This window comes from Ostrinia furnacalis, unplaced genomic scaffold (genome assembly GCF_004193835.3).
Source record: "Ostrinia furnacalis isolate ACB-3 unplaced genomic scaffold, ASM419383v2 OfSCF5695, whole genome shotgun sequence".
NCBI classification, from domain to species: domain Eukaryota; kingdom Metazoa; phylum Arthropoda; class Insecta; order Lepidoptera; family Crambidae; genus Ostrinia; species Ostrinia furnacalis.
In genome coordinates this window covers 97061-111375 of record NW_021135934.1, presented here as the reverse complement: position 1 = coordinate 111375, position 14315 = coordinate 97061, and the positions used below count along the sequence as shown (strand labels likewise).

The following is a 14315-nucleotide window of genomic DNA, read 5'->3' as shown; positions in this document are numbered from 1 at the left end:
CGTCTTTTTCACAAAAATAACAAATAGGCATGAAGAGATTACAAAATTTCTGCAGCGGCTGACAGATCTCTTGATTTACTTTGACAGGTGACAATAAAGCCATAGACAATGGCCATATGAAAAACACACTTTTCCAATATTTTTGTTTGCCATGAGATTCTGGTACACCTATACTCACAAAGTATATTTCTTTGACCATAGATAAAATAATGTCTATTATACGTTTAGAGAATCTATAATTCCTCTATGGTTATACGGTCGTTTGTTTTTCTGCAAATAAATCACTTAGCGCTTAATTTGTAGCGCATTATTTTGGCGGCGGGTCGACGTTCATCAATAAAATAAACAAGGAAAATACCACCAATAAACATTTAATTCAAATTAACATATTAGCACACAGTTAAATAAATTAAATATAAACTATGTTATTATTCAACGATAGGAAACATAGATATTTGGTGCACTTTGAGTATCCGCCATCCGATGTGTCTTCTCCGAGGTGTGTGGTGTGAGTGGAGAAAGTGGTGAAGTGACGAAACGTTTTAAAAACTTTGGGCTAAAATAATTTACATTTGAGGCAGAACAACTAATGAGCATTTACTTTAAAGGCAAACTCCTCAAAACCCCAACTTGGTAGAGATTCAAGCTGCCATCCCTTTTAGAGGAAACTGAGGTCTTTTTTTAACTTTTTTTCAAATCAGCTGCCAGATTCATAGATTATCTTTGGCCCTTGGTCTTTATTGGTTCCGTCACAAGATTTACCCCATATTCGTCGATCCTCAAAACAATACCACCTTAGCAAAGCAAGCCCAAGCCATTTGCGCCTTATTCTTCCACAAAAGGGAACAATTTGGCTTGGGCTCAAACTCAAGGATATTACTGTGCATGAGGATTCAGAACTAAAGGGGGTTATTGATTGTTTACAGCTTGTAGGCCTGACGCATCATCAGGTCGAAGTAGCAGTCGTTGTCGATGGACACGCTGATGCCGCTGTAGTAGTTCATGAACTCTTCGAGGGTCACCTGGAACATAATATCGAGAAAACATTTAAATATGGAAGATTACCAACGGCAGAAAAGCCTTGAAATGAATATTTGAAGGCTTTTCTGCTGTTGGTAATCTATTATAATTAGCCCTTAGGTGATGGTATTTTATGTTAATAAACTTTACGCTGGCAGCTTTGTCACTAATTTAATATTTCATTTTCATTTCATTTTCATTTTTTTAATGGAGTAAAACACTCTGTAAAGTCACGCCAGCCAGAAGAAGGTTTGGAGAGGCATCTTATGAGAAAGATTTTGGTCATAGCTAAATTTGAACTGACAGGAGCTGTTTGTATGTAGGCAATATGGGCAGCCTATTTTGATCCAAGAGCGAGTCCTTAAGTAGAAGATATAAGAGAAATTTACCTTTCCATCAACAACTCCATCCTTTTCGAAGTTGGAAAGGAATTTGTTCATCACGACGTCGGCTGTCTCTTCGCCACTCATGTACCTGAAAATTGAAAATCGGTGTTATGTAGGTTTATATTAAACTTTATGATATCTTGACCAATGACAAATTATCTCAAAGGTTCTTCTAGCTTCATTATGCGTGGAATAAATACTAAGCTATATTTTAGATTCCCTCCACTGAGGTTCGACCCTTTATAAGCATCTTACAATGTTTTGCGTGGGATTTCCACCCACAAGGTGGACCGACGACGAAATTTAATATAAAGGTAGCAGAAACGCGCTGGACGCAGGCCGCTACCAACCGTGCGATGTGGAAGTCATTGGGGGAGGCCTATGTTCAGCAGACGTCCTGTAGCTGAAATGATGATGAATGTTTTTCGCAAAAACACGCTTTATTTTTAAATGTTCTTAATTTCTATTGTGGTAAACTAGTTATAAGGTAAGTGCCCCCTACTTCGGTATATTAAGGCTCTTACGACTTTAACATTTTATTTAAAAATAACCAAGCATGATATCAATATGAAAGCTTTTGTATGCTAAACTTTGGTCTTTTGACAGTAAGTTAATACATAATTTATAGTTATATAGTTTGAACTTTTTTTTATATTAATTGTTCTGCGGACCTCTTGTTTGGATCCTGTTTCGTGACAAAATTTTGCTCTGTTTCTAAGTTCGTGAACTCATGTCCCCTATTTCGGGATAAGGTTTTATGCATCCAGTTAGGATATTTTAATAATGATGAAGGGTTTAATAAATTTAAAAACGGTAATAAAAATTAAGAATAAAATAATTATGTGAAATTGACGATATTGCTTACCTGAAATATTCATAAGAAATAATGTGAGTCTAGTAGCTTATAATATTTTGATTTGTTAATTCTAACAATATGTGAAAATATTTATACAGGGTGTTAGGTAAATGGGTATATGAGCCGACACTAGCCCATGTTTACATGGGCATATAAATGGTATGGTGAAGTCAGAAAGAAGAACGGTCACGCCCCATACAAAAAAAACCCAGACCCGACAGAAACGAGACATACCTCAGTTTTTTTGTCATGTCTTAATTAGTTAAATTATATATTTTTTATATTCGAAATCTATGTATAACACCAAAATATTACCCTTTGTTTTTGTTCAGGCGTCATACAAAAACTAATACAAAATGCCTATTTATCACCAAAATTGGTAAATGTATGTACCTAAATGTCTATTACAGCTGCTATGGAATGTAGGTATCTAGGTGACCTGGAGATGCAGCCGGATTATACAGGATGGTTATACATATGGAACGATAAGTGATCTCACTCGATTATTTCTAAACTATACAAGATATCGAAAAACTAGTTACTGATTCTGAAAGTGCTTCATAAGCTCTTTCAAACGGCACAAATAATAGGTTACAGATTATGGAAGCTGGTAACATTGAATTTTTGGATTTTGTAACTTCTCGTTTCCACCCTGTATAATCCGGCTGTATCTCCCAAGTCACCTAGATACATTCCATATCAGCTATTCAGGTACATACATTTACCAATTTTGGTGATAAATAGGCATTTTGTATTAGTTTTTGTATGACGCCTGAACAAAAACAAAGGGCAATAATTTGGTGTTATACATAGATTTCGAATATAAAAAATATATAATTTAACTAATTAAGACATGACAAAAAAACTGAGGTATGTCTCGTTTCTGTCGGGTCTGGGTCACAGATGACCGTTCTTCTTTGATATCATCATTTTAATTTGTTAAATTTTCATACAAAATAAATTTTATAAAATCCGATTTGTATGAAAATTAAAATAATTAAAACGAAGATATCAATTTTCTGACTTTACCATACCATTTATATGCCCATGTTAACATGGGCTAGTGTCGGCTCATATACCCATTTACCTAACACCCTGTATAACCATTAGAAATGTAGGGGGGGGGGGGGAAACTTACCCCCTCCCCCTTCGTACCCATAAAATTTTATTTGTTATTTGTACCCCCCCCCACTTCTCCCCATAATCCCACCCTTGGAGCTGTTTCAAGTGAGGGTAGACCCCCCCTGAAAATAACCCCAGATACGTCAATGTCTCATAATAAAAAGTAAGTAATTAATTAATTTCTTAGGTAGGTAACTATTAAAAACTAAAAAATATGTCGATTTCTTTGATGGTATGTGTCATAAAAGTACCTAACACCAAACATTTATATATCACGAACTTGGAAAAAAGTAACAATAATACGGTTCCTTGTTTCGTGATACTGATTATTCCAAATTCCCCAAGTAAAATTCATGGATTATTGTCAAAATATGTCAATTAACTATTATCTATCCCATATACAATACAAATAAACAAAGATAAATAAAACAAATCGAAATAAAACCAAAATTATGCTGGTACTACTTATGCTAATTTATCTTAAAATTGGTCATTTACGTGAACTTCAAAAAAAAAAAAATTTGGAAAAAGTGAAGATTTGTGGCAACACGAGTAAAAAGACCGTCACCTGGAGTAAAAATTTTTGTTTTTTTTTAAATGCCCATTATTTTGAAAATATGCCACATAGATTTTTTTTTATATTTTTCTGATAACCAGCATAACTTGCCTCAACACCCAGTTCCGGCTTGACGTTACATTACGGGACACCCTGTATATCTTACCTCGGGTGTGAAGTGACGGCATAGACGCCACGGATGTCGTCCACAGTGATGACGCCGTCGCCAGTCTTGTCCAGCTTCTTGAACGCCTGCTCCACGATGGCTCGCCGGGAGTCCGACATAGGGGGCTGGAATCAAAACAATGATAAAATTATAGGGTGGGTGCGCTAGTGCCACGACAGGATCCAGATCCGGGGCCGTCGAGGCATTTGCCCGGGCCACGATGCAGGGGACATCTTTAAAAACCCCCACAGGTAGGGGCTAGCGGAGCGTTTGCCCGGGCCCATTCTTTGGAGGGCCGCTCTCGGTACTTCTCTGATCAGCAGAGCTAACTGAGCGCCGCTGCTAAGACATCGGTATACCATAACCCGCTACAGCTGGCTGGGTGCTGTACCAGGGCCACGAGGAGAAAACCTCTATAAAAACAACTGGAGGAGGGGATTGGGCGTTCCCTCGACGCCGGAGAGGTTCGCTCGTGAGCGAGCCTCTAGCTTGAAGTGGAGCTGCGAACGAATGTCCGAGCTGGGACAAAAACTCGCGGCTTCGTTTCTTTGGGCTCCAGTGGACAGGCGGGTAGGCCCCGCCTTTAGTGAGCAGGCGGGGAGAGTCCCACATAACCCACTGGCCGTCCCCATCGACCAGTGGGTATGCGCTAAAGCATTTCCCGATGTTAAAAAAACAGAAACAAAACTGAGGTTGAGGAACGGAAAATTTTTGCTCGTTGTCAGTAGACAGTAGTGTAGTGTAGTAACACTCTTCCATTCTGTAAGCTCATGCTGTGTTGTGTGATGTTTCTTATCCATGCAACCTTTGCATAGTGGGCTGTAGCTGTATGTCACATTCATGTGAATAGTGTTAGTGGGATTGTGTTTGATCATCCTATATCTTTACGAATTTATTGTCATTTGGGATACATACACGAATGTGAACCAGGAACTCGTCGAGACTGATGGAGCCGCTGTTATCAGTATCGAACCGCTTAAACAGTTCCTCAGCGTCCTGGAATAATTAAATCAAAGTTTAAGCTTTTTATTACACTTTTCCTTCTTTTCACCAGGTAAATTGTCTATCGCGACATAAGGCAATGGAAAGCTATTTGAACCTAAGTAAACACGAGTTTATTACGAGAAAATATCAGCTGGGAGGTAAGTAGATACTCAGAAAGGACTAATTTGTTCTTTTAAAGGAACTTTAGTAATAGTTATAGTGTGGGTAGAGGATAGACAATCAAAATTCAAAGCGTACCTGGTTGCTGAGTTCCAGGCCAGTTTCCTTCATGCCGTTCATGAACTCCTCCTTGTTCAGCTGCTTGCTGCCGTCATCGTCCATTCTTCGGAAAAACCTAGAAACAGACCAGACGAGAAGAATGAATGGTGGTGTAACGAAACATTATACATTAAATTACATTTACTTTTCATTTTAGTAGATAAGAGAGACATGTTCCAATTTATGCTAGCTTTCGTGAACTTTGTAACAACGACCATTAATTTAGTACCCGGACACTTTCTCTCATAAAGTCATGTTTTTGTCGTCTGTTTTATGCTAAGTGATGATGATGATGATCCATCCGACCGATTTCGGCCATGGCGACCACTCCGACTCCTAGCTGTCTTGGCGGCGCTGGTGTGCCCGAAGATGGCTTACGTAGCCTATTTTCGCGGCAAAATCCCTCGCGCATTGAGGGCATCTGAGCACGCCGCCAACATAGTTATAGTGAAAGGCGGCAGATGGACGGGCCTTCAAGTCATCGCGCTTCGCGTCGAGTTCAGTCGTACGCTGCACCTCGAACTCGTGGACTTGCCTTTTCACAATCTCCCGCCATTCTGGACGCTGTGCTGCCAAACCTTCCCACTGAGAGGGCTCAATGTTGCATCTTTTCATGTGCCGCTTCTGTACATCTTTGTACCTGAGGAGTTGACCGCCATGTTTCCGCTTACCCTCCTCAAGTTCAGAGTAGAAGATGCGCTTCGCCACTCTCTCCTCCGTCATACGTGATACGTGACCACACCATCGAAGTTGGCGACGCATTATATAGGCCTCAATGCCACCCACATGGGCTCGTCGTAGCACCTCGGTATTGCGCACTCGATCAGACCATCTGATCTTCATGATGGTACGAAGGCATTTGAGGTGGAAACGATCCAGTGTGCGTATATGGTGGCGATACACGCACCACGCCTCGGAGGAGTACAGTAGGTTTGGCAGCACAACCGCCATGTATATTGAAATTTTTGTAGCCAGCTTTAGGTCATGCGAGCAGAAAACCTTGGAACGCAGCTTCCCAAATGCTGCAGCTGCAGCACTGATCCTGCTGCTGATCTCGGTATCAAGATCACATTTGGATGTTATAGTACTCCCCAGATATCGGAACTTATCCACCTGTTTCAGTACATCCTCACCAAGCATAATGCTTAGAGACTCGTGGTCATTTGTGTCCAAAGACATCACTTCTGTCTTCTTGACACTTATCTTCAGGCCGAACTTGCAGCATGCCTGGTGAAAGACGGACATCAGCTGTTGCAGGCCTTCTGAGGATTCTGCTAGAAAGCACAAATCATCAGCATACATGATCTCAGTGATCAGTGCATACGAGACTTTAGTGCGCGCCTTAAGTCTGGCTAAGTTGAACAGGCTGCCATCTGTGCGAAAACGGATGCGGATTCCCTCAGAAACAGTTTGTAGAACCTCTTTGACTACCACCGCAAAGTATAGAGCAAACAGTGTGGGCGCTAGCACACACCCTTGTTTCACCCCACAGGTAACGGGGAAGAAATCTGACTGTTCGCCGTCTACGGCGACGCAGCACTGCATATCGTCGTGAAGGAGTCTCAGAAGTCTCACGAACTTTCCCGTGCACCCTAATTTTCCCAGCACCATCCAGAGAGCTTCACGAGGCACACTATCGAACGCTTTCTCCAAGTCAACAAAGCAGAGATATAGCTGACGACCCTGCTCTCTGCTTTTTTCCTGTAATTGACGCACGGAGAAGATAGCTTCACAGGTACCTCGGTCAGGTCGGAAGCCAAACTGGGTTTCGGGCAGGATCTGTTCTGACAAATCCTTTAGGCGGTTTAAAAGGACTCTGGCAAAGGCCTTTCCAGGGGATGACAGAAGCGAAATACCACGGTAAGAGTTGCAGTCGGAACGGTCCCCTTTGTTCTTGTACAGGGCACTGATGCGAGATACTTTAAAGCTTTCGGGTACTCGCTCTTCCTCCCACATGCGAACAAATAGTTCCCAAACCAACTTATGCAACTCCTCACCCCCGCACTTGAGCAGCTCTCCCGGTATAAGGTCAATGCCAACCGCCCGCTTGTTTTGCTGCTGCCTGATGGCAGTGACAACCTCCCCACAAGTCAGGGGCTCATCCAACTCAGTGGCTAGAGGGAGTTGAGGCATTAAGCTGATATTATTAAGATCAGTTGATCGATCTACGTTGAGCAAAGTATTGAAGTGTTCGGCCCAACGCCTTAGTACATCTTCCTTACTTGTCAGTAATTGCGTACCGTCTACAGACCTCAAGGGTACTTTTGCCCGATATGGTGTACCAATCAGCTTACGTACCTCGCAGTAGAACTCCCCAAGTTGGTTTGTGTCAGCGAGCCACTGCATGTGACAAGCTTTGTCCCGCCACCACTTGTCTTTTATTTGTCGAGACAGCCTACGCAGTTCAAGGTCACTTTCTTTGACTACCGCGACACTTCCACCTCGTCTTCTATGCTTTTGCAAGAGATTTCGATGTTTGTCGAGTGCTGCCCTGAGAACCCCATCGTTCTCATCGAACCAGTCTTCATTACGTCGGTATTTCATACCTAAGGCAACGGAAGCGGTTTCCAAGAGATGAGATGACAAACATCCCCAAGCAGCACTGACATCATCTGTCTCTTTGACTGGCAATAGCTTCTTGGACAAGGCTTCAGCATATTTCTCCCTGGCCTCGCGATCATTCAGCCTATCCACGTTTATCAGCACAGGCTGTTTCGTTGCGGACCTACGTGGTCGGCGGAGGCAGAGTCGCAGCTTAGTAACTATAAGTCGGTGGTCAGTCCAACAGTGCGCTCCACGCATGACGCGAGTGACTTGAACCTGACTGATATCTCTTTGCCTTACAACAGCATAGTCGATTAAGTGCCAATGTTTGGATCTCGGGTGCATCCACGTTGTCTTGTACTTAGCAGCAAGTCTGAACATAGTGTTCGATATTGCGAGCTGATATTGAGCACAAAGACTGAGTAGCAACTGACCATTACTGTTCGCGTTGCCGACTCCGTGTCTACCCAGAACTCCAGGCCAAGCCTCATAGTCCCGACCAACTCTGGCATTGAAATCGCCCAGCAATAAGACCTGCTCTCTGGCGCTTATACTGTCAAGGCATTGAGATAGTTCGTCATAGAATTTGTCCTTGATGTCATCAGACTTGTCGAGCGTTGGAGCATAGACACTGATGACATTAAGGTAGTTGTCTTTATCCAGATGAAGGCGCAATGTGGTAACGCGATCCGAGATATGTACTGGATACTCCTCAAGTCGCTTTACTAGGTGATTTTTGACTGCAAATCCTACACCTGAACGCCGAAACTCGGAGGAAGCCATACCTTTCCAAAAGAAAGTGTAGCCGCCTCCAGGCTCCACCAGCTCTCCTTCATCAGCAAGATGCGTTTCGCTGAGTGCGGCCACATCCACGTCATAGCGATGAAGTTCGCGAGCTACAATGGCAGTTTTACGTTCAGGGCAGAATACAAAGCTTGAACAGTTATTCGACGTCGGGCTCGCGCGTCATGGTAAAGTCTAATTAGTTAACTGGGGCCATCCTTAAGAGGCGTGGCTCTAGACCTCTAAAATATGGTGGTCACTTCACCCAAAAATCACCCAAGTGCTTCCCTTTTTGGGGTTGAATCTAATAAGGTTTTGAGCATGTCTGCTCAATAAGTTACTGCAGTTAATAGTTAATGCTGTTTGGCCTATAAAATACAGACAATGGAGTACCTGGCCAGCTCCATGATGCCGGAGGCTCCCCTCGAGAGGCACAGCAGACGCAGCTTCTAAGCTTCCATGTCCCCAGTTATGAAGATAATTTTCAAGGATTTTAGTGACCACTACTAATGCCTATGTGTCAATGTATAAGCCTAGGCGTCGACCACCGACTTTTAGTTGGCCGATAGTTGGGCCCAATTCTAATTTGTATGAAGAATCGACCGATTTCAAATCGGTGAAATGTGCGCACTTTCATACATCTCCATACTGATTAACAGCCCGAACCAACTATCAGCCAACTAAAAATCGGCGGTCTGCGCCTAGCCTTAATCTCTATGGCCTAATGACTAAGGACTATAATCGCGTACTAAGCTTCCATGACTCTGTTCCATGTCCCCAGTTAAGAAGATAATTTCCAAAGAGTTCAGTGACCACTACTAATGCCTGTGTGTCACTGTCAATGTATTAATCTCTATGGCCTAATGACTAAGGACTATAATGGCGTACCTGGCCAGCCCCATGATGCCGGAGGCTCCCCTGGAGAGGCACAGCAGACGCAACTTCTCCAGCGGGTCGGTGGCGGCGGCGAGCGCGCGGGCGCTGCGCTGCATCAGCTCCTCCTCCTGGCGGGAGGTCGCCGACATCGGTCTGTGCCATGCTACTGCAGATGCAAAGGACAACTCTTCAGTCTTGGGTAAGTGGAGCGAATAGTGGAAAATGTGGAAATGTAGCTTTTTCAAAAACTCGAAGTGTTGACTGTCCATCGTGTGTCACGGTGCGATCATAGGGAAATGACAGGTCGCATGTCAAACTGTCATGGGTCGCGCGACCTGTCATTGGCGATCTCAAAGCTCATTAGGGCTCTGAACAATGAATAGGTACAACCTAAGCAGCATAAATTACTGTTTCAGAATGAAACAATGCCACATTAACCTATTTCACGCTACATGTCACATGGCGCTCATGTCGCCGCACCTTTCAGTGGGTAGGGTTGTCGATTTACGATCTTTCGTTTCGTTATTACAGTTTAAAGGTCAGGTCCTAAGGGATGTTCGTGAGTTAAACGAAAAGGCGTCAGTTTCACCAAACACTTTTACCACATGAGTAAAGAATTTGGTTTCTCTGTGCCCTTATAAAAGTTTTACCTGATTTTAATTTAACATTGACTCTTCTGGAAACTTATTGGTTTATTACCTACTCAGCTAAAATGTTTTGATGCTGATAGGCTATCCCAATTTTGATACGGTTTTAAACTTTATTTTTAGTTCACGCGAAAGGTTTCCAGATATTTTTAGATTTAATATTAAGACCATTTGCCCATACAGATTCTAAATTTTTCAGTTACCTCAGAAAATGATTTCAAGTAGGTACCTATTTATGTATTCTAATTTTGTTTGTTTCAGGCGCAACAACCCTATAATTTTCATGGTTGCCTAGCAGTCGTATGAGGACGCGGATCGATTCCACCATTGCTAGTTAATAATTTCCACCGTAACATTACCACGACATTTCTAATAAGTTTTTCAGTAGGCCATTATCACCTATTTTATTCAGATTTCCATAGTAGGTTGGGACTTAGGTACTACGCTACTATCGCGGCAATTTTCTTTGTAGGAAGGAAAATCGTGCACGCAAGCTTCAGATTTTCCAACGTATATAGTAAATTGCGATTGATCGCACGCGTTTTAAATTCCAAATCGGTTTTCTGGTTTATTTTTATTTAACCTTGAGTAGGAATGAAATATGAGAAAGCTTTTTAATGACTAAAACAAATGTGGTTGGAAAACTGAAGGATCTTTAGAAAATACGAAATCCACAAAAACGATTTCATTGATTACTTACTCGTAGTTCTTAAATGGATGCTATTATTCAGGAAAATAAAGCTACAAGTTGATGTTGTAAAAGTACAAATACAAACATTCCACTATGAGACATTAAAAATTGATTTGGTTTATTTTGTTTTAACGCTTCGCGGTTTTCAACTACACTAAATTGATAAGGGTTGTATTCGAAATAAATACCACTTAAGTATACTTTAAGGAATTAGACTTTACAAGGAAATTAGTATCTTATGTGCTTGCTAAGGAATCAACATTTTAACCACGTGCGTTTTCTAAGTGTACAGAAAAACAATACCAAAAAAAATCGCACTAACTGTTCGATTTGGTTTTAGGCTTTCCAAGATACATTTCTTCTGTAAAACACTATCATTTGCACAATTACTGTAGATGATCGTAACAATCCGTATGCTAGCACATTTCGAAGGAATACAGACGTGTTTTGGCTGGTAAAAGCGACAGCAGACTGAAGGCGGCACGCGGACAACTAAACTTGAAAAGTCAATGCACTTACAAAGCTAAGGAGGTAGGTGGGTTACTTACACATAATCTTACATCCTGAATGTATTTTACATAGATTTTATTATACAAACATACCCTCCTTCTGGCGCAGTCGGGTAAAAAATAGGAATAAATTGGTAAGTATTTTTAACTGGTTTATACAGATAGTTCAAGCTGGAAGCCGCCAAATCAATCGGTTATTTTGTGTCGTCTACCTTCTTGTTGTACATAAATACGGTAAAGTAATCTGTGTCGTTACATTTTTTTTCAAAGATGGGATTGATCCTAAAAATTAATATGTATGAGACTGGTAAAAAAGGAAAAGCATAGGTAAGTATTTTGATTTTCTAATCCCAAGATAGCCCCACTTGATTAGAGAGAATCCATTTAGGTATTTAAAAGGTGAAAGAATTACTGACACATCAAGGCGAGAGCGAAAGAATAGATTTTGATTAATTGAGATCATTTCTTTGTTAATAAAGTGTTAAAATATAGAGGAACGTAAATGGATCCCAAGTTATTGTATTCTTAATTGGAAGAATAATTGCTTTTTTACTTAACATGGGACTAGAGCTCGTGTACTAAGTAGGTCATGATGCTGACAGATATGACTAGCTGACCCCGTACAAGTATGACTAGCTGAAAGGTCCTACTTTTATTTGGCATGTATTTAAATGATCTTTTTAAATTNTTTTGACTGCAAATCCTACACCTGAACGCCGAGGCTCGAAGGAAGCCATACCTTTCCAAAAGAAAGTGTAGCCGCCTCCGGGCTCCACCAGCTCTCCTTCATCAGCAAGATGCGTTTCGCTGAGTGCGGCCACATCCACGTCATAGCGATGAAGTTCGCGAGCTACAATGGCGGTTTTACGTTCAGGGCAGACGCTGGCATCTCGATCAATAAGCGTTCTCACGTTCCACGCGCCAAAGGTCATGATAGGTGGATTCATGATTCGTTTACTTTTGTAGCGTCGACCACGTATTCATATGATGCGATGGTAGCCGCGGTTACTACCACCTTCCAGGTAGGGACGGACGTTTTTTAGGGCACCTTTTCTAGCCCCCTCCCTGGCTGAGCAGGGAGAGCAGTGCCTCCCTAAATAGGGCTGCTCTGTCATCCCAGGTGCTGCCGAATCCACACTGCCGCCCCAAATTTGCAGTGCACAAACGACCACGGCGTGTACTCACACCCCTGGGACCGCCCGTGTGCAGGAATCAGACAAAGCCTAGCTTGCATCAGGCCAGACCTCTCTACCTCATCCCATCGCCACAGGACTTAACTTCATCGGAGTCCTTTAGACGGNTAATTTAAAGATAAAATATAATAAAAAACATCATTTATTTTTAAAAGTGCACATACAAAAAAGATCAATTAGTTTTTAGAGGATCAAATAATATTGTCCCCTTTTATTTTTCGTGCCCATGGTATACCTACCTACTTACATAGGTAAAAGTGATGTAATTAAATGTAACTGCAAGGACTTTCAGAGGTTCCGAATCTACGAATATTTTCCATTTTCCAAATAGAACTGAGAATTACAATGTGGTCTTCAAAATATGTATTCCCTAGAACTCAAACTGTGGACCTTTGAGTCGAAAGCCCGGCAGCCTTTAACTTCAAGAGTCTTCGAGTTGTAGACAAACATGTTAGAAGAACTTTATAGCTTGTTCAAATTTTCAATTGACCTACAGTCTAATTTTTTAGAAATCAGCAGAAATGTCATCAAATATGGCCAACTGACATAAAAATATTTTTAGTCTGTGCACTAGTGATGCGACAAAACCTCTCGTTAATCGCGAAGTGAAATTATTGTAGTACTTGCTACTCGCCGGGTGATCGTCAAAATACTAAAAATATGCAACAAAGTCGCAACATTGAATGTGAACTGCCCCCCTAGACAAAACGCACTTTTTGATCGAATCGAAAATCGAATTCGTCAAAACTCCATACAAAAAAGGGGCTTTTCGACCACTTTGCGACTGGTTTGCGATTATAATTTGCACTTTGTCTAGACCCACGGATTATGAAATTTTCGAGAACAGGAAACAAACTGTATGCACAGATGTAATCAAAAAACACACTGGACAGTAAAACAATCAATTATCCGTAAAGTCATTAAACTTCAAATAGTTGCAAAAAGTTCTGTTTGACAGTGTTGCTACTAGTGATATCTCTGTACCCCCAGTGAAAAGGGATCTAACTCGACTTAGATCAAAATTGACTTTATAACATAATGTGAATCTCTGAAAAATTAGCTATTTTTGTATCTAATCGGTATGTTTCTACGACGTATAGAAAAGAAAATAATTTTGTGCCAAATGATACAAGTAAGGCTTTGTGAACCAATTTTGAGTTTTCTTTCGTGTATATTGATACATGTCTACTTTTAACAAAGTGTACCGGAGGCTTCTTTCAATTTTTTATTGTGTCAAGAGGTACGACTCGTGTTACTACTTTTTACACGATTGAAGTTGTTCAGATTGAATTTGTGATTAACAATATAAGATGACTCATATTAATATACACAAAAAAAACTATGTATTGTTGGTTGGTGAAAAAGAATGTAACTTAATTTATATCACAAAAAGTAAAAGACAAATGATTATTTATTTTGTGTATAATGATTCAATTAGACTAATACCATTAACCACAAAAGTTTCGTACATGTGTAAAATGTTATCAGTTACTTAGATCAAAAACATTTGAAAATCGCAACTAATGATTTGGTTAATTATTTGGTGTAAAATGATATAACTTAGCCCAATTGTCAGATTAAAGGAAAACATAATGCGTAGTTTATAAATCAAAGAACTTTAGTTAATAGTTTTAATAAATAATGGTTAACATCTACTAGTAAAACATATAATTGAATTCATAGTGCCTAACGTTGTCAATAAA

General features: G+C 40.9%; 1 protein-coding gene and 1 long non-coding RNA gene across 6 annotated transcripts in view; one reads left to right on the top strand and one right to left on the bottom strand.

The window, feature by feature from the left end:
* Positions 1–355: 355 nt before the first annotated feature.
* LOC114361416 (calcyphosin-like protein) overlaps positions 356–14315 on the bottom strand; it is a 72677-nt gene continuing 58717 nt past the window's right edge. For 4 of the 5 annotated variants that reach the window (XM_028316416.1, XM_028316418.1, XM_028316420.1 and 1 more), the window contains exons 3-8: positions 9585–9738; positions 5349–5445; positions 5022–5102; positions 4107–4231; positions 1410–1494; positions 356–1022 (exon numbers count right to left, since the gene is read on the bottom strand). In XM_028316416.1, the coding sequence (XP_028172217.1) occupies positions 921–1022; positions 1410–1494; positions 4107–4231; positions 5022–5102; positions 5349–5445; positions 9585–9738 (644 nt within the window). In that variant the 3' untranslated portion in view covers positions 356–920. Of the gene's footprint in view, positions 1023–1409; positions 1495–4106; positions 4232–5021; positions 5103–5348; positions 5446–9584; positions 9739–11232; positions 11399–14315 lie in introns of those variants that run through there. The other variant, XM_028316419.1, reaches the window with a different exon arrangement.
* LOC114361424 (uncharacterized) lies at positions 5491–8885 on the top strand. The gene is made up of 3 exons (XR_003656593.1): positions 5491–5649; positions 8559–8561; positions 8834–8885. It is a non-coding gene; the product is annotated as an uncharacterized LOC114361424 (long non-coding RNA).